This window comes from Leptonychotes weddellii, chromosome 13, assembly GCF_054177405.1.
Source record: "Leptonychotes weddellii isolate Sample4059 chromosome 13, ASM5417740v2, whole genome shotgun sequence".
In the NCBI taxonomy this organism is placed as follows: domain Eukaryota; kingdom Metazoa; phylum Chordata; class Mammalia; order Carnivora; family Phocidae; genus Leptonychotes; species Leptonychotes weddellii.
In genome coordinates, this window is record NC_138381.1 from 407724 (window position 1) to 432092 (window position 24369).

At 49.3% G+C, this 24369-nt stretch overlaps 1 protein-coding gene and 1 long non-coding RNA gene across 9 annotated transcripts in view; one reads left to right on the forward strand and one right to left on the reverse strand.

Moving 5' to 3' along the window:
- CTDP1 (CTD phosphatase subunit 1) overlaps positions 1–7660 on the reverse strand; it is a 55923-nt gene extending 48263 nt beyond the window's left edge. For 3 of the 4 annotated variants that reach the window (XM_081800978.1, XM_081800983.1, XM_081800979.1), the window contains exon 1: positions 7341–7660. In XM_081800978.1, coding sequence (XP_081657104.1) covers positions 7341–7645 — 305 coding nt within the window. In that variant the 5' untranslated portion in view covers positions 7646–7660. The remainder of the gene's footprint in view (positions 1–7340) is intronic. The other variant, XM_081800980.1, reaches the window with a different exon arrangement.
- A 599-nt stretch (positions 7661–8259) lies between these two features.
- Positions 8260–24295, forward strand: LOC115944111 (uncharacterized). 5 transcript variants are annotated; one of them, XR_014139518.1, is made up of 4 exons: positions 8260–8399; positions 12405–12507; positions 20221–20364; positions 21641–24295. It is a non-coding gene; the product is annotated as an uncharacterized LOC115944111 (long non-coding RNA). The 5 variants fall into 5 exon arrangements; XR_014139520.1 differs by having other exon boundaries at positions 20292–20364; XR_014139519.1 differs by lacking the exon at positions 8260–8399 and adding an exon at positions 8894–10679.
- Positions 24296–24369: the final 74 nt, after the last annotated feature.

Sequence of the window (24369 nt, forward strand, 5' to 3'; positions counted from 1 at the left end):
GATACCCAGAGCTGTGTGCACCAGCAGCCCCCACCCACAGGAGAGCAGGGACAGCCGGGGAGCAGGCACAGGGAGGCCCCTGCTCTCAAAGGTACTTGGGACAAGTCCAATCACCCCAAGGCCTGAAGAGAATATTTAATGTTGACAATGACTATCACAGGAGACAGTACCACACAAAGCTTCTACAAGGACTCCCTCTGGGGTGATACGACATGTGTGTCACGGTCATGTGACGTGTAAGAGATACACGGATCCCTCACACATCAACTTAATCCCTCATAAACTGCCTTCACTTCAAAACTCAACGTCTCCTCTCCTTGACATGAGTCACCCATAGTGTTGGGAGCTCAAACTCCACATCTGTGAATATTAACAGAGGATTTGCTAAATTTAAGCACGAGGTCTCCACTTGGAATTCATCCTGGCAGTGCGTGTCCCATTTCGCCTCACGTGGCGGTGGGCTCAGCACCGGTGGGTGAGTCCACGCAGGAAGGGTGTGGGGAGAGCAGGTGGTATGCATTCATCCAATGCAAAACAAAACATCATGCAATTTTCACAGAGTACCCAAGTCTGAAGACACCATGTGCTACAATCTAGCAAAGTGGGCCCCAAACCAAGCAGCATCCCACTAGAAACCCACCGTGTCAAAACCACCGTGTCAAACCCACCGTGTCATACACCCATCCATGCAGGATGCTAAGACCACACCTGCCAGGTTAGGGGAGGAAGTGTTTAAAAACACAACATCATCTCCACTCACAGGGTAGGAGCCCTAGGTCTTCAGAGAAATGTTTCTGACAAATGTTGGCCAAAGAGAAATAAAAGATGCCGTGTGCTGCTGCCAAGCCACCCGGGCCTGTGCGGTTTCTGGAATTTCTGCAGCCCAGGGAGGACGGCAGGCGAGGCCTGAGGCTCAGAGCGGCACGCTGGGCTGGACCGGACCACACAGGCCACGCAGCTCATGACAGTTTGTGACTACCCCCAAAAGACTCAGAATGAACTGTTTGTCCCACCCAGCCACATGGATACGCACACATGGTCCAAAGTACAGCATCTCAAAAACATCCAGTCTAAACGAAAAGGAGAGTAAAGGGACTGCATTCTTTGTCTGAATTAAAAGATCATTCAGAATGGTTTTGCAGGGTCAGAGCGGAGTACAACATTATCCAGTGAACTACTTCTCCTGCATCTTTGCATGGGCCAAAAGAATTCTCAAAAAAGTGAAGGAATGGCCAAGAGAGAGGGAAAGAGTATTTTTTAAAAAGTAACAGTAATGTCCTTTTTCAGTATAAGATGATTTCATTTTTGCAGATACTGATGCAAGACGGGGATGAAAGGGTTAGTGTTTCTACCCTCAACCCAACAAACAGCCACAGTGCCACACCCTAAGGGGAGTGGCAGGCTGTGACATCTAGAGAAAATACTTCAGCCAAGGAGACCAGCCCCAGAAGGTCACGTCAGTCACCAATAAATGTTAACTTTCCTGGTTTGTCCTTGAAAAAAAATCCATAGGAAAATCATAAAATGCAATTTCTGAAGAAGTTATTTTCCCCCAAATACACAAACTCTTGAATCTTTTGTATTCATCGGCTTTCGTGTCTGCTCTGACGGGAAGGCCAGAGGGCACAGTGGGGGGGGGGGGCTCAGAAAGAGCAGGGGGTGAGGAAGGTGGGTACCCTGAACTCTGTGCTCATAGAAGCCATCCCCGTTAAATGCTGGGTCTGACCCTTCCCTTCTCCTTGCAGATTAGGAGAGCTCAAGGCCCTCCTCCAAACGTCACACACAGAGCTTAGTGTATGAGCGCATGGGGGAAAACATATTTTGTGCACCCAGATCCTGGTTCCTAAATGTCATTCTCCATTAAAAGGAAGCAGAACTTCTTGGAGAATGGGTGATTCCAGAGCTCGGGAGCAGGAGCCTCAATACCATTCGTGTCAGAAAACATGGCCACGCTCTCAGACCGATGGGGCCTCACCACAGGGGTCAGCTCGACGGGCTCCCACTGGCCAAACCTGGGACAACTGGAGCATCAGGGCAAATAACAGTAGTGGACAATAAGAACCCAAGAGTCTACACTGTTAAATTAATTGTTCTTACAGTAGAAAGCCAATCCAGAAATGAAGATGAACAACAGACTTAACGTCACCACTGGACAATCCTGATAAAAACAAAAATACAGGAGATTCAGACAAGAGTCATCAAGATGCCAGAAACGACGGGTGACCATTTGATGCGAGAATTTAAGATATTTACTGAGGAAGAAAGTATCTCTCACAAGATACTTAGCAATTACACCAGGAAAATTAGTAAGTTTTCACTACAGCCGCCACCTAACAAACCAGAACGGGACAAACTGAAGCCACCTGCTGCCTGATGGGCCCGCTCAGGACACACAGGCGCTCTGGCAACTCCTGCCCAAATGTACACCACAGTGTGAACTGACAGCCAGTCTGCAAAACCACCAGCTGATAATGAGAAGAAAAAGGAGGAACCACCCAAGGTTAGAGGCCCAGGAGCTCTGACAGCTGAGCCTAACACACGATCTGGGGTTTCTTTTGCTTCCAAGGACAATACTGGCCCATGAGGGAGATCCAATGAGCAGAAAATAGCCCTGCATGGATATTATTTCTGATTCTGATCATTGTACCACGGTCAGGTAAGAGAATTTTTTTAGGAAATCGAAATATTTAGGGATAAAGTGCATCACATCTGCAACTTACTCCTCAACCTCAGGAAGAAAAATACCACATGTGGAGGGGGAAGAAAGGTAAAGCAGATATGGCAACATGCTGACCTTTGGAAAATCCGTGTGACACTTATATGAGAAGTCTTGGTACTACTCTTGCAACTTTTCTCTAGGTCTGGAATTATGTCCACAAAGAAGCACAAAGGTACACCAGCTTTGTGACTACTGCAGGGGCAGGTGAGGTGCCAGCAACAGGGTGCAGAGCAGCGGCGGCAGCTGAAGCACCCCCACTGCCTGTCATTCAAGCTGGGCCCACGCGGAAGTGAGAGCCAGGACAGAGCCACTTCAGAGCACGCCGGCCACCTCCGGCCTGGTGACTGAAGGCGTGCTTGTCAGAGACAAGACCCAAAGCATCTGAAGAAACTAAAATAAAAACAGACGACCCATTCCCAGTGCCACGGAAAAACTACAAACAGAGCTACTGAGATTCCACAAAGCAATTCTGTACAGAATTCTCTTAAACCTGTATGCACCTCCACTGTGGCCTCCTAGGACTTATTTGACGAAACTCCATTTTCCTAACATGCCTCAAAAGCAAGTGGCACCACCACACCCAGACCCGCCCGCACTGCTGGGTTACACAGGCAGGGAAGGACTCCCAGCCTTGGGGAGGCCAAGCGCCTCCCTAGCCTCAGAATTTCAACATTGTCTCCAAGATGCACCCCAGAGTGCTGCTAAGTTCTTCAAAATAGCATGCCGGCAACTTTAAATGCTTCCAGCCTTAAACAGCAATAGCCACCCCGCCCCCACGCTCAGATGAAAAGCACTGCAGGGGACATACGGTATCAGCTAACACGCAAGGCAGACTGAACTCCATCATCCCACCAACTCACAGCCAGCACAAGAGACCAATCAGATGGGAGGAAACTAGCAGCACCCACAATTCAAAGCACCACCATAAAACCATGAACGTCTTCTAAAAGTTTCTTCAAAATACAAAGACTAAACAGGCCAACATTTAGCTCAAGTTTGTGAAGTTCTAAGGAATTTTATAAATATAAAGTGCTAAGTGAGAAATATTTAAGATCTAGCTACTGTCTTTAGAAATTATATTTATCTTTTAAGATATTACACAAATACTTTGAAATTGATTTGTTCTACTTTGTCTAGATTCTCACTCCCCTAAATAATAAAAAAAAAGCACTTTTTCTGAGACAACTGATATATTACTTCCTTTGTTACCACTTTTGGCTTTACTATCAGTATTTATGCCATTCAAAAAACGATGTATGAAGTTAAAGATATGCCCATTCCTCTGTAACCAGGTATGTGATTTCATATACTTTGAAATTAGCTTTTTTTTTTTTTAAGATTTTATTTATTTATTTGAGAGAGAGAATGAGATAGAGCGAGCATGAGAGGGGGGAGGGTCAGAGGGAGAAGCAGACTCCCCGCTGAGCAGGGAGCCCGACATGGGACTCGATCCCGGGACTCTGGGATCATGACCTGAGCCGAAGGCAGTCGCTTAACCAACTGAGCCACCCAGGCGCCCCTGAAATTAACTTTAAACATGAAAATGGAAATAAATACGGTGATGCATGCTACCATCTATTGAAACCTACCCATCAGTTTTTAGGCAGACCAAGCTTCAAAGCCCATTTGGTCCAAAGGTCTTTATTTAAAGGATTAGACAAGATACCTAAAAATCAAAAGAACTGCAATAAAATTAAATCATGCATGCATATAGAATTAAGTAGATAAAAAGGCCAATGGTTTTCTGGTTAAGTGAAAACTGGAAAAAAAAACAAAAAAATTCATTTGAAGTGGATTCAATTAAATGAAGTGACAATTTCCCCAATTTTAGACATAAATGTCTTTTAACGGCATAATCTTTTTTTTAAATGTATTTTTTAAGGTTTTATTTATTTATTTGTCAGAGAGAGAGAGAGAGAGAGAGAGAGCGCGCGCGCGCATGCACAAGCAGGAGGAGCGTCAGGCAGAGGGAGAAGCAGGCTTCTCATTGAGCAAGGAGCCAGGGATCCTGGGATCACGACCTGAGCCAAAGGCAGATGCTTGACTGAGCCACCCAGGTGTCCCCGGAGTAATCTTTTAAATAGTGCAGATGTCAACAGAGAAGGATAAGATCATTTAACTAAAAGAATGTTCTAGTTCATCAAGGTTGTTCAATATTGGGTTGGAAAAGTAGTTTCCTTACTTCCAAGGCAAGCCCTCTACAGGTAAGTATTGTAGTGCATCAGTGAGCTGTGCTTAGAATTTTAAACCCCGCACAACCTAACTTTAGAATCTCAGGCTGTTCAGTTTTCTTTATGAGTTTCTCTGAGATCTTTTTGTTCTAACACCTACGAAGCGTGCATGGGACAGTTGTGCTTGGTCAGTGATGCTGGAACCCTCCTCAGCAGCACTCACCCCAGACCCTGGCTGATGCAGACATTCTTCTGTAGACAGACTACGGGGCACAGAAGGAACTGGACAGATGTCAGTTACAGATACCTACCTCCCCCACCCCCTTCAGTCCTAAGTCACCACCAGACGTGTCCCCAGATTATTTCATATATCCTCCTTTGGGACTTCACTGCCTCCCAGTGAATGATAACAGACATAAAAGCAGACAGGTGGGAAGGAAGGACATCATTAGGTAAACTGATCATTAATAGATTAAGTTTCGGACACATCATGCCATGTCAGAATATTTTCAAGTCAAAATACTTTTAATCACGTGGAAATTATAAAGACAGATACGTACCCTCATTCTATCTACTTCCCCACACTGGGACTCTCTGGATGCAACATGGTCTAAGGAGAGAGCAGCATGGCGTAGGACGACGATGAGAAGCCTCAGCAAGGTGAGGTGCTGGGCACGTCAAAACCCCCTGGGACCCCAGTGCCCTCCCTCCCTGCCTCCCTCCCTGTCAGAGGAGGAGGGATACAGTTCCCACCTCTACCTGAGAGCAGGTACAAAACATACAGGTCAGAATGACAGTCTAGCGATTATTTCAACTACAGCCAGAAGCAGTTCCTACAGCTAAGTGTTTGTTGCCTGAGAATAACCGCTGATGTGTCAGAGAAATCCCACCGCTGCCAGTGGTGATGAAGACAGCAAGGACAGCTCCAAGCAGGTGAGCCTGGCTGGGCTAGTGCTTTACCCGCATCTCCAGGAGAAATACTATCATCAGACTCTGGAGAGCCTCGTGATGAACCACAGCAGCAAGATACCCTAAATCTCAAACACCAAAAACACAAAAAGGAAAGAACTTCTCAGCACCGAGAGCTTGTCATCAGGTTCGTTACCTGGTTGACTGGCGAGATTAACGTGCAAGGTTACTCTGCTTTGCTAGTCTGGCCGATGTGATCAAAGCACTGCACATGGAGTTTCTAACTAGCTGCAACTAGTCCCTGATCTGCCTGGGCCCTACTGGCCTTTTCTGGGTAACTGGAGGAAGAACAGGAAATGAAGAACCCTTCCCCTCAGGAATCTTCTACACAGTGACACACCAGCACTGGGCTTCATCTCCCCAACTATGGGCTCACAGGTTTAGGTAGGCTCTGACCTCAAAGTAAGGAGGGCAGCATGCCACAGCGTGCCAGGTGTACAGCCCAGTGAGCGTCTCCCTTCCAGAGGAGACCAGCCAGACAGCTCCAGTGGAGGGTGCAGCCCCAAGGCCGCTCCCATCCCACCCTGCCTGCATTCACTGGGCAGGCGTGGGCCCTCACCCCAAGGCCAAGGACCAGGGTGCCCTCTCCAAACAATGAGTGGGAAGAAGTGGACACAGGAAAAGGCTTGTGCGTTGGGATGGAGGCCAGGGGTGTTTGGTGGACAGGGGCAGGAAGCAGATGCTCAACAGCTGCAGTTAGTGCAGCCGCAGGGAGAGGAGCAGAGACCAGAGCAAACGGCACAGCCGGCCGGCTGGAGCGCGCCGAAGGGGACTGAGCACCTAAGAGCCTAAGCTGTACTGCGGCCCCGGCAGAGGGAAGCCGTGCACCGACCACCGCAGCAGGAAGCAGAACGCTCACCTGCCGGGTTTCTGCTCCTGACACTGAAAACATGAGTCATGCCTACATTACACGCCTGTACCCACACATCAACACAATCTCAGGGCACAACACCGGTAAACTGACACAGGTGTAGATGGACAACTTCGTCCACTTAAACGGAGAACACGGTCCCTTATGAGGGTGAAACGCGCTACTCCTGTGTTATCCTGAACTACCCGCGCTGAGGCTGCACCCCCTTCCTGAGCTACGCTGCACAACCGCACCAGCCTTTACAACCGCGTTTCTTGAGCTTTACGAGCAGCCCAAGAAGTGCACCCCACCCCCAGCAGTTTACACCACGGTAACGAGGTGGAGCGCGCCTGGTCGTCCCGTCCGCGCAGCCAGGGGGCGGGGGGGCACCTACAGAAGGAGACCGAACGCCCTTATCTCCTAAGGACTGCACTTTCGGCGGCTGTTTAATAAGTCAAATGCCGCGGTAGTGACTGTGACAAGTAGTGACTGCGGTCCGACCTTAGGAAGACCCTCAGACGCGCAAAGTCCTCCCCGAGCTCAGTCCCTTGAGCTGCAGCCCCGGGGACCCTTTCCTGCCCAGTGCCCGGCCCAGGACCCCTCCAGACCCCGCCCCCCGGACCCCACTCACCCGGGGGCCACCACCTGTCCTGGCTGCGCGCACAGCTCCCGCACCACGCCGGCGCGCTCCGACCTCAGCCTGCGCTCGGCGCGCACGCAGCCCCCGGAGCCAGCCCGGGCAGGGGCGGGACCGGCGGGCTGCGCGGAGGCGGCGGCCTCACACACGGCTAGCACGGAGCCGATACGCACGGCCGCGCCCGCCGCCACCCTCCACTCGAGCAGGCGCAGCGGCCCGGGGCCCGGGCAGCGCACCTCGGCCACGGCCACCGGCGGGGCGCCCTCGGCGGGAACGCGGCCCGCGGGCGGCGCCTCCATCGCGGCCGGGCGGGGTCGCTGTGGGAAGGCGGGCGCTCAGGGCCCGGTGCCCATCGCGGGTGGGTGGGCGGGACGGCGACCCCGGCCCAGGCGGCGAAGGCGACGGCGCTGCAACTCGCGCTCCGGCACCGGCTTCCACCCGCCGCCCAGCCCGCGCCAACTTCCGGGACAGCGTCTGACGTCACGTGACGCCACGTGCGTGCGTGCGTTGCGGGGCCCGCGTGTAAACACACGCCCACGCGGGGCCCAAGAGGCGCTGCGTCGGACGCGGGTGCCCGGAGCGGCGTGGGAGCCGGCCCGACGGGAACGGCGTGGCCACGCCCCATGTACCCCGGGAGCGCCTGCGGCGTGGGGCTGCGGGTCCCGGCGTGCAGCGCGCGCCGCTGCCCTGAATCCCCGGCATGCACTGCGAGGTCCCGGCATGCCGCGCGCTCCCCCGTCCCACAACTCCCTCGGTGAGCCGGGGCCCAGGGTCGTTAAACTATGAGTCCCGGCATGCAACGCGGGCCGCGGGCTGCAGCCCAGTCACGTGCTGGGGCCGGGTGTGGAGAGACTGCGAGTCCCGGCATGCAACGCGCACATCGGGGCGCTGTGGTCCCGGCCTGCCGCGCGCAGTCCGGGGTCACGGGGAGGTGGGTGCCCCACCCCCTCGCCACCTGGCCCGTGGGGTTCGGGGCGCTGGCTCCCGGTGGCGCCTGGCCCGTGCCCGCGCGTGGGGAGGCCCCGCGGACCTGCGGGAGGAGAGGAACGGCGGGTCGGTGATGACCTTGCTAGCGATTTGTAAAGCCCCGCGGTTCCGGCCGCGGGGCCCCCCGGTGCCTGGGGCGGGAGGGCCCCGGCGGAGGGGGAGGCAGGCAAGGCAGCGCCGGCCGCCGGGCCCCCCAGCCCCCGTCGGCACGGGGTAGACCGGCGGGGCGGAGGGGGCGTGCGGCGCCCTGCGGACCCGGCAGGCCCCCGGGCCACGCTCGCGCCCGGAGCAGCGTCCTCCCGGCCCCCGACCCTGGGCGCCCTGCGGGCCGGCTCCTGACACTTCCCAGACCAAGTGTTCTCTGAGCGCAGGGGCTAGGTCGTGAGCGCCACCGCACCGAGCCGGCTTTACGCGGTGGGAAAGCGGGGCAGCGACTGTAAGGCAGGTTGGGGTTCCGGACGCAGGGCGGACGCAGGGCGTCGCGCTGCACGTTGAACTTGGTTGCCTGCAAGTCACGTGCGGTGTCGTAGTGCCGCCCCGCAAACGTGCCGGGCGAGTCAGTCCGTGGACCCACGGCCGGGTCGAGGCAGCTCTCCACGCCTGCTGCTTGCCGCGTCCCGGCCGCGCGGGGCCTCCGCTGTGTGCGGGGATGGACGCCCGTGCAGAGCCCTGCGGGGCAGCGGCCTCCCACCGCGGGCAGACGTGGAGGGGCGGCGGATCTCCTCCGTGCGGCTGGCTCTCCGGGTTCCCGTGGCCCTTGCCCTGCCAGTCTGTGCTGGTTGGGTGACCTCTGGTCTCAGCCATGCCCTCGGCTGCTTTCCTGCTTATGTCCTACTTGGCCTGAGCGACTGCGCCTTGCTCTCTGCAGAATTTAGAAAGCCGCAGCGGGAGGAGACTGGGGACAGTCACAGTTGTGTGGACGTGAAGCAGCACTCCTCGACTAGAAATGAGAAGCCTGTGAATGAAAAGCACTAAAGCTTGTGTGCTGCGGGTGATGCAGGGCGTACAGGGGAAAGTGTGACCAAAACACTCGTGTTAAAAAGAGAAATCTCTCAAATCTAGTCCTTGACGGTAAGAAGTCAGAACAGAAGAGCAAACTAAACGTAAAGCAAACAGACAAGAAATACTGACTGGGGCGGGAATAAACAGAAAACAAAAACTGGAGAAATCCTACAAAACCAAAAGTTGGTTCTTTGAAAAGATCAGCAAATGACAAAACTTGAGCTGGATTGACGGGTGAAAAAGAGGGAAACCTCACTGAACTCAGGGATGAAAGTGAGAAGAGCACCACCGACTTTACAGAAATAAAAGTGGTTATGAGGGAATAATAGGGACAGCTGAATGCCAGAAGATTAGGTAATTTTTTAAGTGAAACGGATAAATCCCTGGAAAAACAAAAATACAGAAATTGAGGAAGAAATGGAACTACTCTCACTTTGTCCAGGTGTTGCTAAAGGCCTCATGGACTCCAGACCTTCCAAAGAGGGTGTTCTCTCTCCTTGGTCCCCACCTCTGATCCTCCCAGTCGTCTCCAGAAGCTTCTTTTAAAGCCCCTAAGTACTCAGGCTTGGCCAGGTGTTGAAGGAAGCCATACTCCCTAGCAAGATAGGGAGCATGATAGCTGTTTTTCCTCTCGTTATCCAAGAAGCAGAGACACCTCCCTAAAATGAGTGTCATTTTTCTGGAATTAATACAGTATAGCCTGTGGTGAAAGTATTTTCTGCCAACATGACTTTGATCCTGATCCTTAGAAAAGAGCAACACATTTTCCATATTTTTGCCATGAGGGGCTGCTGGCTCTTCCCAACCGTAGTCTATAGGAGAAGAGCCACGCGTGGTATTCACTTAATTTTACCTACTTTGCAGTGGTGCCATTTCATAGATTTCTGATTCCCGAATCCTCTTCTGATGAAAGGAGGCGACCCTTGACCCCCTTACCATCCTCAGAACACCCCAGCTATCATGGAAACATGGTTTTTCAGGCTCTGGGCTATTGCAAGTTCTCTAGCCCCAAACTTAGCCAAAACAGTCCTAGAAGCCTCAAGAGGTCAATCTGTGATGTTCCAAAGAGCCTTCTGGACTCCTGCCAGGTACTGTCCCAAAGAGATCCTCAGGACTCACTTCTTGGTCCCCCTTGCTCCCTTCTGCGTAGGTCTGCCAGGCCTGATGCTTTCAGTGGACACACCGTACAACTGTTGCAGTTGTTCCTAGCAGCAGGCCAGCATTGTGTATAGAAGAAACCTAGAGCTCCAACACCTCAGCCTTTCTTCTGTAGGCGCACAGTTGGAGGGGCTGATCGCCTAAATTCAACAACTGATTTGGGGCAGGGCCGTGTTGGAGCCTCAGGTATGGCTCAGTCCCCGTGTGGTTTCACGGTTCTTCCTGGGTGCTCTGTAGACCTTCTTGCTGGTGGGAGTTTGTCTAGTCTTAGTTACCTCCACTGTCCTGCAGGCCTGGCCGCACTCCTGAGATGTGCATGCTTCCCGAGCACGAGGCAGATGTCCCATGCGGAGAGCCAGCCTTTTCAGCCCTCTTAGTTTGCAGAGCTCTCTGGTGTCTCTTAAAACATGGTGTTTGCAAATACCTGCTTTCCCCAAGTTCTTGTGGCAGGAGCAATGGCTGGTTTCTACCTACTTCACTCTTGCTGGAAGAAGACCTTGAATGGGATTTTAACAGAAGAGGAAACAGGCCTTCTAGACACAAGGACCATCATGGTTGGGGTTCTGGGGGATCCCTTGATGGAGTCCTTTATGGCAAAAATGGGAACAGGGCTAGGATGTTTGAAAAGTTGCAGACGCCACCAGTCACAATTCTGACTTAGCTGGTTTTGGAGGGGACCCGAGCATCAGGAGTTTTTCTCGCTGGGTTATTCTAATGTGTAGCTGGGTTTGTAGGCAGTGGTAGTTACTACATATTTTTGGGCAGATGTCTGAGCTCCTCTGATCTGTGTGTAAGGCACTGCTGATAGCTGAGGGCAGAGTGAACCTGGAGCTAGAGACCCCAGTTCCCGGTGATCCCAACAGACGGGAGTAGTTGTGGGGAGAGTTTCTGAGCTACTACCACCAGGTCTTGTCACTTGCTGGGCAGGATAGTGAGAAGGAGGGGTCCAAAGTGGCCCTGGAAGAAGACCGTGAACCAGGAAGGGGGGTGGGGCCACAGGGGGATGGGACACAGGGGGTTCCCTGGGAGTCTGTCAGGTCTGAGCCGCTTGGGCACAGGGGGGAGCCAGCCAGTGGGTGGCAGAGCAGGGCTGGTGTGGCAGTTTCCTGGAGAGACCAGAGCAGCGCAAATGGCACCAAGTGTGGGAAGCATCTCTCGTGTGGGAAAGGCAGCCACAGTGTTGTGGGCAGAGAATGGAGGCACCGGCAAGGAGCAGGGCCCGTGGTGTTACGGGCTGTGGTGAGACCAGGGCTGGTGTTGCCAGTAGGGAGGGAGTTGTGCCGGAGGGTCCAGGCGGGGACTGGGAACACAGGCGGGAGCAAGGCTTGCTGAGGAGCCTGGGGGTGTTTCTGCAAAGCAGACGGGAGGGGCAAACACAGATAAGCATCACAGATACTTGTTTACCCAGTGGTAACATTTAATAGCCGTTAGTTGGATCGCGCCCCTCTGTTCTTCTCCCCTCTCCCCGACCCCGTTAAAAATTATGTAAATTAAGCAGATACCAAAATCTATGTGTAATCCTAAAATGAACCCATCAGCCAACCTGAAATCTACAGCATTACCAATACTGTGAGGACTACCTGTATGCTCCCCACCTTCCTGTCCTGCCCCTTTAATTCCCTCAGTTTTGCATTTGTCGTGCTCCCTTTGTGTGGGGTTTTGCTGCATGCATATGTGTGGGGCCACAGCATACTGTGGAGTTATGCTTGCTTTTGAGGTTGGAAAAAATGCATCACATAAAAAAAATGCATCACATATATATGGGGGTTTTTGGGTCTGTGAATGACTTTTTCATTCATCATTATGTACCCAGAATTCATCCATATTACTTTGTGTGGTTATTGTTTATTGTGATTTCTATTTAATAGCTCATGTGGAGTGTGACAGGATGCATTTACCATTCTCTTGCAGATGGACATTTGGGTTGTTTTGGATTCTTATGAAAAGTGCTGGGTTTCCTGGTGCCCGTGAGCTGGAGCCTGAGGATGGAGCTGCTGAATCCCAGGATGCAGATGTATGTGGCAACCCCAAACCACGTTCCTACGTGGCTGTCTCAGCTGGTACCCCCACCGCATCCTTGGCAGCCCTGCGCCACGCTTTCTAGTCTGTCAGTCTGGGTGAAGATGTGTGTTAGAGTTGAAGCTGTGGTCTTAACTTGCATCTTTCCAGTAGCCATTCCGGCTAAGTCAAGTTCCCTATTTTCTTGCCTTTCGTGCTTTCTCTTCTCTGAAGTGCCTCTTCATGTTGATCACTCTTTTTTCCACTGGGTTGTCTTATTGATTTGTAGTAGTTTCTTATGGCTTCTGAACACCTTTGTTGTTTATATGTTATCCCCATCATCTCTCAATTTTTGCCTTGTCCTTTTTTCATTTTCTTTATAAAATCTTTTGATGAGCAGAAGTTCTTAATTTTAAGACTGCATTGCCTAACCTGGGATCATAAAGATAGCTTCTTTTTTACTTCTTTTCTTTTTTTTAAGATTTTATTTATTTATTTGACAGAGACAGCGAGAGAGGGAACACAAGCAGGGGGGGTGGGAGAGGGAGAAGCAGGCTTCCTGCCGAGCAGGGAGCCCGATGCGGGACTAGATCCCAGGACCCCGGGATCATGACCTGAGCCGAAGGCAGACGCTTAACGACTGAGCCACCCAGCCACCCTGCTTCTTTTTTACTTCTAAAAATCTATAAAACTTTGCCTTTCACAGCGAAGTCCTTAAGTAATAAGAAATGGGTGTTTCGTATGTGGTGTCAGGCAGTGATCAGACTTCTTTCCCGTCGGGGTGGGCAGTTGTCCCAGCCCCAGTTTGGAAAAGCTTATCCTGTTTGCATTGATCTGCGACGCGTCTCCTGTATGCAGTAAGTCCCTGGAAATGCACGAGCCTATTTCGGACTTTCTGTTCTGCTTTATTCTTGAACTGTCTCAATTGCTATAGCTTCACAGTAAGTCCTGACCTCTGGGAAGTTTCTTCACACGTTTTGTGTATATTCTTGGCCTTTGTTTTTTCATAAATTTTAGAATTAGTGTGTCAGTTTTATTGATAAAACTTGTTAGAGTTTTGATCAGAACTGTATGGAGTCTATAAATCAATTTGGGGAGAAGTGACATCTTTGTGACTTGAATTGTGCCATCCATAAACACAGTATATCAGTCTGTTTATTTAGGCTCTCTTTAAGGTCTTCAAATAATATTTTTATGATATTCTCCATGTAGGACTTGCACATTTTTTGTTAGATCTATTCCTAGTTTATTTTTTTTTGCTCATACTCTTGTTGATACATGATACTTAAAAAAACCCCACAAAATCCAACCTTTTCTAATTGACTGTTGCTGGCATATAAAAATGCAATAGGTTTTTGTGAACTGATGTTAGACCTATTAATCTTTCAAAGTTCTTTTATATTTAATTCATTAATTTTGGCTTATCTTCTTTTTAAGGAAAACTTCAATGATATACATGTCCTACTGAGCATCACTTTTGCCTTCTTTCACATGTTTTGGTATATAATCTTCTTATTGTCAGCCATGCAGTTATTCTTTTGTACTCACTATGGTCTTTTTCTTTGGCGAATGAGTTATTTAGAAGTATATTTAAAAATGTCCACATGCATGGGAATTTTTCTCCATATTTTTATGGTTGATTTCTAAATTAATTGCATTATAGTCAGGTAACATAATCTGAATGATATTACTTTTTTGAAATTTAATGCTATTGGAATAATTCCAGGATCGGGTTAATATGTGCTTCAAAAGAATGTGTATCTTTTCCTTACTTGAGTCAGGATTCTAGTCTACCCAATAAATCAACCCTCTTGAATGTGTCACTCAAATCTTCTAGGTTTACATATCTTTCTGTTTGACCAAAAGCAATGGTTGAGAGAGCTAAGTTGAAATCTCTTCTATGGTTACGAATTTGCCTATCTCTCCCTGTAGCTTTATTAACTGTATGTGTTTGTGTATGTATGTGTGTGTGCGCTTATGTAATAATGTGTGTGCATGTGTTTGTGTGTATGGGGGAGAGGCTGTTATTAAAGGAATACACATTTAGAATTTTTATATCCTTGACAAATTGAACCTTCGTCATTGTGTGGAGCTCTCTGTACCCTGAACAATGCTTATCTCTTAAAATGTATTTTCTTTGAAGTAATACGACTATCATAACTTTTTTTTTAAGATTTTGTTTATTTGTCAGAGAGAGAGAGAGAGCGCAAGTAGGGGGAGCGGGAGAGGAAGAAGCAGGCTCCCCACTGTGCAGGGAGCCCGATGTGGGCCTCGATCCCAGAACCCTGGGATCATGACCTGAGCCGAAGGCAGACGCTTAACAGACTGAGCCACCCAGGCGTCCCTATCATAACTCTGTTTTAATAAATGTTTGCCTGGTATAGTCTTCATTTTTACTTTTAGTGTTTGTGTACCTTAAGTTTAGGTATTTATGCTATAAACAACATATAGCTAGACTTTGATGATTTATTCTCACACTATCTTTCAGCAGCTGAGTCCAGTACATTTATATTTAATCTCATGTTTCTATGGGTATATTTTCTCCTTTCTCATCTCTTTTCACCCATTGGTGATATATAGACATCTGCTTTTCTATTTATTTTTTTACTCTATTTTTATTATTTTGGTTATCACCATTGAAATTTTACTTTGTATTGTATTCCTAACTTAATAAATGTAAAGTTAATATTCCAATTTCTTTGCAAACAATACATAGATCTTAAAATACTACATATACCTCTGCTCTTCTCTAGACTCACATACTGAAATTGTGCAGTATTTTAGTTCTGCATTTTTATATCCCCAAATTAGGTACTCTTGTTATTTTACAATGTTTGTTTTTATTTAATGTATATTTACCAGTTTATCTGGTCAGCATTTTTCTTAGATTTCATATCTTCCTTTTTTTTAAAGTAACAAATAATTTGTTAGGAAAGAGAAACATTCCAATGAAAAGACACTGTTGTGTTAAAATAAGGGATATCTAAGATATTCGTGTAACGTACCATCTACACGTGACGTGTGCTTACACTGCGTTGTGTGTGAGTAGATCTCAGCCGGCTTACGGGATTGTGCTCGCCTTCTTGGAAGTTCTGCTGGAAGTAAACCCTCAGCTTCTGTTTATCGGAAAGGGCTTTATTTTGCTCTTATTGTGGAAAACTAGTTTTGGTGGACATACAGCTAGAGGATGACAGTGATCTTTTTCATTAGAAGACGTTTCCCATTGGGTTCTGGTTTCTGTGTTTTGTTGTTGAAAGTCTGTTAGTCTGACTGTGGTGGTTTTGTAGGTGATCATCTCTTTGTCTTTGGTATTCTGTAATTTCATTGCCGTGTGTTTAGGGGTGATTTCTTTTCCTTTATTCTGTTTAGGATGTATTGTAGATTCATGAATTTCATTTGTTCTTGAAATTCTCAAGCATTATCTCTAAAAACTTCTTCCGTGCTAGTGTGTGTGGAACTCTGAATAGATAGATGTTTGTTAAACCTTCTCGTGCCATAATTCCTCTCTCAATCTTTATTACATTTTCCCTCTTCTCGTTTCTTAGCACCCTGGGGAATTTCTTCAGATGCGCCTCCAGTTTATTAACCTCTCTTCATCTGTGTGTAATCTGCTGTCTAACTCATCTTTTGAGATTTCAAAAATCATAGTTTTCACTTAGGAGAGTTCTATTTGGATGTTTTTCAAATATGCCTGTTCATTTATAGTCTGTTTTTACTTGGTCATTTATTTCGGTAATTCTATCTTTTCTCCTTAATAGTTCACACCTAATTTTTAAGATTCTGAATCTGACCATATAAATACTTGATGTCATTGTGGGTTTACATCTGTTTTGTTTGTTTGTTGTTCATATAAGCGGTTTCCTCTCAACGGTTGGTGCTGTTTGTGAGCTCATATTCGGTGGGTGGTAATCTGTGGAATGTGGTGACCTTGTTCTGGCAAGAACCAGAGGACCCAGGTGGGGCACTTCCGAATCCTTGCAGGCAGGGTCTGGAGCTTCTGTGCCCCCCCCTCTACAACCCCAGGTCATCCTGATTCTGGCAGGATCCCTGAGGGTGCCCCACTTTGTGTATTTTCCCACCCACGTTCCCTCCCCCGGACCCTGCTCACGAGGGTTTCCCTGGTTTGGGAGTGTTCAGGGCGCCCCTTGCTTCTTGTAAACCCAGTCCTGGCATGAAAATCAAGTCTTAGACTCTAACTGTTCTGTAGTGAGAAGGACCCTTCAGAGTGTCCTGACTGCCCTCCTGCCTAAAGTAGAAATCTTCTCTTCGATTTTTCTTTGTTTTTAACTGGGTCAGAGAGACCGAAGGGGAACGCCCCCCTGCCCCGTTTTTTGGCCTGTTTTCCCAGATCCAGCACTGACTATGGAGGTGTTGTAGGCTCACAGCCCCTTCTCTTTGAGTGAGGGGCAGAGGGAAAGGTGGAGACGGGGAAAGGCGCTGTGACTGGAAGGACAGATGCGATCTGGGAGGACAGGGCTCCACGAGATGAGGGGTCTGCAGTCAGACGCTCCTGCATGATGGATTAACATTAGAACACAAGGCACACGCCAGTCAGACATGCTGCATGAGCGTGCAAGCTCTGGGACCATCCTGGCCCCGACAGCTGGGGACCGAGCCCCCCACGCCCGTGGGCTTGGCTGCGCTGTCTCTAAAACGGCTCTTGGAGAAGAGACGAATCATGAGAACAAAAGCGTTTTCTTTTTTAAGGGAGCTGGTAGTACACATTGCGTGAACTGTGCACGGGGACAGACAACCAGGAGAAGGGACGTGGCTGTGGCGGTCTCTGGGAGAAGGCAGAGGCTGGGACGAGGCACCCTCTGTGTGTGTTGCTGCTGAGAGCAGGGGGCGTGCTGCGGGCCAGTCGGGTAGAGGCTAGAAGACGCTGCTTCCTAACCACCCGTCACAGAGAGGGTCGACGGCAGAACCCACGCTCCTGGCCTGGGGACGTCTTGTAGGGTGCACTTTAGAGCACCAGGGACTTTTCCAGGAGCATTTCCTAGCACTTGGAAGCAACCAGGTAATCATGCGATAGGAAACAGGCTGTGGTTTTCCCGGCTCTTTATTGTTCTACCTCCCAGTGGAGGGAGATGCCGTCAAGTCTGGGGTTCATTCTGCAGGAATATCTAGGGGATTGTGATTTTAGTGACAGCCCACAGGGTTCAAGGGTCAATTTGTCTCAGATTCCCACTAGGGATGTTCATTACAACAGGTAGACGTGGCACTGAGATCTGGGACTATTGAGCCTTCTGCCATGGCTTGGGTTTGTTTAACTTTTTAAATTATTATCTCAAGTCAGGTGTGGAGAACACATATTTTGGAGTGAATCTGATTCTCCAAGCCCCAAGTTTTCATTTGAAACCCTGCTTTATCGGTTCAGAACTGGGTAGTAAGCCTTTCTCCTAGCCCGAGAGCCTGCAGGCCGCAGTCAGCTTTCCTGCACCCTGCTGGTTCCCCCAAACATCCAACATCCCCACTGCCGTGTTAGAGGAAATAATCTTCCTGTATAAATTCCATGTGTAATTTATGTACAAATTACCTTCTAATATGCTTCTCCCCTCATGACTGCCAAGTTTCCATCTCAGCCACTGGAGAGAGTTTATGAAACCCAGGTCCCCAGATGACCACCTTCGTATGAGTCAAAACAGAGAATGAGGTGGAGTCGTTGCCTTTGGTTGGTTCCCTGTTTTGAATCCAGCACACGACAGACAGGAGAATGTACTACGGGGTCGAGAGAGTCTTTAATAGAAAGACATCTCTCTCCAGTGACTCTTTAGAACGTTATTTTGTGTTCCCTTTTACCATGCAGACTCTGAACGTCCTGCAATTTCAAGTTCTACCCCACTGATCTTTGTGTCTGTCCTTAGGCTGACACCAGCTGATCATGGTGTTGGCAGCTGCAGCTCGAAAGCCGAGTGTGTAAATTCTCTAATTTTGTTCTTTTTCAAGATTGTTTTGGCTATTCCAGGTCCTTTTCTTGTCCATAAAAATAATAGGCTCCCTTTGTCGATTTCTACAAAAACATGCTGGGATTTTGGGAGTGATTGCACGGAGCTGAAGTATAAACGATATTGAATCTTTCCATCTATGAACACGGAATGTCTCTTGATTAAATCTTCTGTAATTTCTCTCAGAGATGCTTTGTAGTTCTATGTGAACAAATCTTGCACTTCTTTTGTTACACTTAATGCTAAATAGTTTATTATTTTTGATGCTATTGTAAATGGAATTGTTTTCTTAATTTTCAGGTTGTTGATAGCATGTGAAAATAGGATTGATTTTTTTGCATAATGATCTTGTGTCCTGCAATCTTGATAAGATAATCTTGCTTATTCTGGTAGTTCCTTTTTTGTTTGTGTGTGTTGTTTTTTGTAGAATTCTTAGAATTCTCTATGTACAGGATCAGGTCATCTGTAAATATTTTATTTCTCCTTTTTAGTATTTATGGCTAATTGCTTCTCCTTTCTCTCGTTCCCTTTTTTCTTTGAGGGGAGATGGTTATCACACTGACTAGCAGCTCCCGTGTGATGCTGAGTGGAGTGGTGCGAACTGATACTGTTGCTTTGTTCACAGTTTGAGGAGGGAAAGAATTCAAGTCTTTCATCAAACACTGCTATGATGAGGGGTGCCTGGGTGGCTCGGTCCATTAAGTGTCTGACTCTTGGTTTTAGCTCAGCTTGTGATCTCGGGGTCAGTACAGACTCTGCTTGAGGTTCTCTCTCTCCCTCTCCCGCCAGCCCTCCTGCTCGTGTGCACACGCTTGCTCTCTCTCTCAAATAAATAAACAAATCCTTTAAAAAAAAACCTGTTAAGATTATAGCTGTAGGTTTTTGGTTTTTTTTTAACATGTCCTTTATCAGGTTGAGGACATTCTTTTCCTTATTTGAGATTATTTTGGTTTTTTTTTTTTTAAAGATTTTTTTATTTATTCATTCCAGACACAGAGATACAGAGAGAGAGAGAGAACATGAGTAGGGGGAGAAGCAGAGGGAGGGGGAGAAGCAGGCCCCCCGCCGAGCAGGGAGCCTGATGCGGGGCTCGATCCCAGGACTCTGGGATCATGACCTGAGCCGAAGGCAGACGCTTAACCATCTGAGCCACCCAGGTGCCCCGAGATTGTTTTTTAAAAAAATTTTTTTTTAAAGATTTAATTTATTTATTTGACAGAGAGACCCAGCGAGAGAGGGAACACAAGCAGGGGGAGTGGGAGAGGGAGAAGCAGGCTTCCCACTGAGCAGGGAGCCTGATGCGGGACTCGATCCCAGGACTCTGGGATCATGACCTGAGCTGAAGATAGACGCTTAACCAACTGAGCCACCCAGGCACCCCTAAAAATTTTTGAATACATATTAGATTTTGTCATTAATATTTTCCCACAGCTATTGATTGATCTATTTTCAGGTGTTTGTCCAATCTGCACTCCTGGGATAAATTCCGATTGGTTATGGTTTATCATCTTTTTAAAGATTTTTTTAAGGATTTATTTATTTATTTACTTATTTATTTTAGAGAGTGTGAGAGAGAGAGAGAGTGAAGGGGCAGAAGGAGAGGGAGAAGGAGAGAAACAGACTCCCCACTAAGCAGGGAGCCTGATGAGGGGCTCAATCCCATGACCCTCAGATCATGACCTGAGCCGAAATTAAGAGTTGGGCGCTTAACCGACTGAGCTACCCAGGCATCCCTATAATCCTTTCAAGTGCTTGTAGATTCAGTTTGCTAATGTTTTGTTAAGGCTTTGTGTCAGTGTTCCTGAGACGCTGGTGTGAAGTCCTCCTGTGACGTTTGGTCTGGCTTTGGTGTCAGGTCGCTCCTGCAGGACTCTCCCGAGGCCCCAGTTTTTCCAGAAGGACTTGGATCCTCCACAGAGGCAGAGTTGGTGGGTGTCATTTTGCTCGTTTGTCTTTCTCGGGACTTAGCATTTCCTCATCACTGGCACAGTGTTGTCCGTGACTCTCCTGTGGAGCCCCTCCTTTCCTGTGGTTGGCAGGGACGCCCCTGCTTCCCTCCCTGGGTCTGCTAGTTGGGCCCCCTCTCTCTTGCTTGGTGGGTCTAGCTAAGCATGTGTGATGGTTCACTCCTGGTGGTTCGGGCGGAGGGCTGACGACATGCAGGAGGACTTGCGGGTGTGAGGTGTGTTTAGGGACAACCACATGAAAGGGGGGGACCCAGGACCTGGTGAGGGGCGAGGTTGATTGCAGCCTAGCTTCACCAGCCTGGCCCCCTCGTGGCGCTCTGCAGGGTATGTGGCTGTCAGAGCTGGCCCCAGATGCTGCTTGGGTTTTCCCTCCTGCCCTCCTCAGACCTCGGATGTGGGTCTCGGCAGTTCAGGCAGTGAGACTGGAGGGGCTCGCGCTGCTCTGCTTACATCCCAGGGGCAGATGGGGGCCTGGCGCTTCTGTCCAGCCCGTGTGGGCACTTTCTCTCTGATGCTTGCAGACGAGGAAGACGAGCAGGGCCATGAAGACAAGCCGCGGTGGCGGCAGATTCTCTGGAGACCGCAGGGCCCTATTTCCAGTGCATTGCGGTGGGAGCACCCGCCCTCCTTGCAGGACAAAGGGAGACTACTCTTGGTGCTCTCCCTCCCAGAAGATGTGCCATGCACACCTGTAACTGTGTAGGGCTGAGGCTGCATCTCAGCTGGAAAATTAACACTTGAATCCTAAATAATAATAATTACTGTTTCTGGTTATTTTGAATCCACTGACAAAGACCTTTACAAAATAATTGCACTGATCAATCCCCTATGAGTTACAGGGGAAGATTGTTGAGTTGGTGTGTGATGAGAACATTAGTGGGAATTCTGTTTAGTGCGTGTAATTGTAAGGAATATGTCATGTTAAAATGCCTGACGTAGCGTCTTGTAATAACACATGGTTTCCATCAAGCGGCAGATGTTTCTTAACCTCCCCTTAGAATAAAAATCATAATTTTGCCACACCCACCAGCTCCACTGTGGAGCAAGAGCGAAGGCCTCGCTGCACAGCTCAGATCTGTGTAATTGCGGCTTGAAAGCACGTTGTGGGGAGAAATGGCCTTAAAAAGAAACGACTTTTTAGAATGTCAGATAAAAGGATCCTGGGAAACTGTGTTTAATAGGAACCGTAGATGTGGTTTACAAACACACAAACAAAACATCTACTTCTGTTTTTAAGACTGCTGGTCCCTGGAATGTGAACGGGGTGTCCCCAGGACAAAGCACAGATGAAGATGATTTACTCTCACCGGAGATAAGAACGGTTCTCTTTCTGTCCTACCGAATACGCTCACAGCAGTTCTTCCTGATGGAGCTTCTTCCGTGTGATTCGCGTGGTTGCAGGGCGCAGTGCGGTGGGCTTTGTCTGGTTCCCACAGGTGCCAGAACTTTTCATCCCCAGGAAGGAGCCCAGGGCCGGTCACCGTGCCCGCTTCCCAGCAGACTCCCCACCAGGGGAGTGACAGCCACCACAGGGGGGCGTTCCCCCAGCGGGCTCCCCTAAGTAAATAATAATAATCTAAGTACATTTATTAACTAATGGCATAAACGCCATGTGGGGTGCTCAAGCATCTGAGGTGTGGGAGCAGTGCTGGACTGCAGGAGGCTTCAGTGAAAGTCCCTTAACCACGGTGAGAATGGGAAATGCCATTTTCTCTCATCTGCTTTGGGAGTCTTCCTCCTGCTGATCAGCAGGGAATAATTCCAGTGCTTCCACTCTTCTCCCAGGCCTCTGAAGCAAGAGGCCTTTGATTTATATTACGCTGTCAGATAGCTGTGCAGCGGGAGAAGAAGGCCCCTCGGTAATTTGGAACTTCCTCATGCTGCTAATGCAATCAGGAAGCTGGCCCTTTATAGAATTAGAGGGTGCGTGCGTGCTTGGAGTTACTAGCCTGCCACCCTGCGTGCAGTGGGAACAGAGGGGGCGGGAGGGATGGGGAGGCTCTTTGGGGGCAGATAGCGATTAGTGGGACTTAGCCAACAATTTTGAAACCTGGAAATCAGGTTTTTGGAAATAAATTTTAGTAGGTGAGTTCTCCAAACAGTGTTCTCCAAACTTTTTTCCGGTCCTGTCCTCTCTTCCTGGTGGCGAGCTCTCGCCTCCCACTGCCTGTCCTTAAGGGGTCCTCAGCTCAGTACCTGATTCCATTTTAGTGCCAGTCCTGTGAACTAAGAGGTCTTATTATCCCCATTTTCTAGGTGAGGAAACTGACATTCAGAGCAGGTGTTTAGAGCGGTGGCCCTTGGATTCTGGTCTTCTAACTCCAGAATTCTCTTGATACATTGTACTTTCTCAAAATTGTCTGCATCCAGAGACTCAGGGCACCTGCTTGTATGATACATGCCCTAACCTTCTGCTCTGGTAACTCCCAGCTTTTTCATGGGGAGGAGGGTTGGAATAAAGAAACCCGAGACATCATAGATTTCCCCATATCATGAAGTGTTGCAGTTTTGGGAAATTCACGTACCAAGTAATTGGCTTTGGGAGGGAGGACAGATTGTGGTGTTGTAGAATCCTATTGCATAAGAGGGGTCTTACTCCTCCTACTGTTCAGCAACTGCTTAAAATGCTGGGGGGGGAATATAAAATGCATTAAGAAATATTTGTTGAGGAAGTCGATAAATGGGTAAAGCAGATAATAAACATAGTATCTGGCCTTAAAGAACAAACAAGATCATAAGAGGAGGCATTACAAACACCAAAGTTTCGCGCAGAAGCTGGTGTTGCACTGCCGTCCTTCCTAATTATTTGCAGTTGCTGCGAGCAGCGTTGAAGACCCTCCGGATGCAGGTTTCTCTGGTTTGCAGTCTCTTCTGTCACCACACGGGGGCACAATTGGACCTTTGAAAATTATGTGCGCAAGATGAAATTTCTCGGTATTTATAGCATCCTCCAAATAAAAATGGCAAAACTTAGTGTACTAAACAGGGAAAGGGAGGGATCAGGCTTTAACGAGAGAGGTGTGCTGTCACTGGGCCCAGAGGGGAAGAGGTTTAGGAAGGGCCGGATTACACCTGAAAGGTCTGGGGGACCGGAAGTAGCCTGTTGGCCTGTGCGCCCAGGCGAGGGGGCAGCCGGGTCCACCTGCATGGACCATCTGTGGGCTGACTCCTGGCTGCTGTCTTGGTCCATGCCCACCACCCAGTGTGATTATTGCCAGTGCCCCTGGTGCCTCAAAATGCCCCGGTTTAGAGAGGACTCGGGAGCATCCTGGTTCTAAGGGATGGACGTGAGGGGTGGGAGGCCTGTGGGCGAAAACGCTGGGGGTCTGGTACCCACACATCGACCAGGAGTGGACAGAGGTGGGGGGCTGGGGTGCTGCAGAGCTGGGGGCACAGGAAAAATGAAGGAGACACCCCGGGACGGAAGGCTCCCTGCGCCCAGCCCCCACAGTCTACCGTTTGTAAATCTCCATGGGAACTTGGAGGTTATAAGCAATTACCACCAATGAGAAACTGGAACTCAGAGCCACGCAGCATCAGGGAGACTCCAGAACATGGGTGGGTCATGGGGAAGGGTTCCTGTGGGAAGTGCCCTCAGCCGACTGTCCCCAGGCTGGGGCCCCCCTGAGGACACCGAGACCAGGATGCAGGCCTGGGTCTGGGGAGGTGGCAGGACTTCCAAAGCATCCCTCCCCTTTGTCCTCCTCCCCTTCCTTCCTCCCCTCCCTCACCTCCCTTCCTCCCCATCCCTCCACCTCCCTCCTCCTCCTTCCCCTCCTTTCTCCCCTCCCTTCCTTCCTTCCTCCTCCCTCCCTCCCTCTCCCCCCTCCTCCTCCCCCTCCTTCTCTTCCCCCTCCTTCATTTCCATTCCCCTCCCTCCCCCTCCCTCCTCCTCTTCCCCCTCCCTTTCTTCCTCCTCCCTTCCCCTCGTCTTCCTCTCCTTTCCCTCCCTCCCTCTCCCTCCTC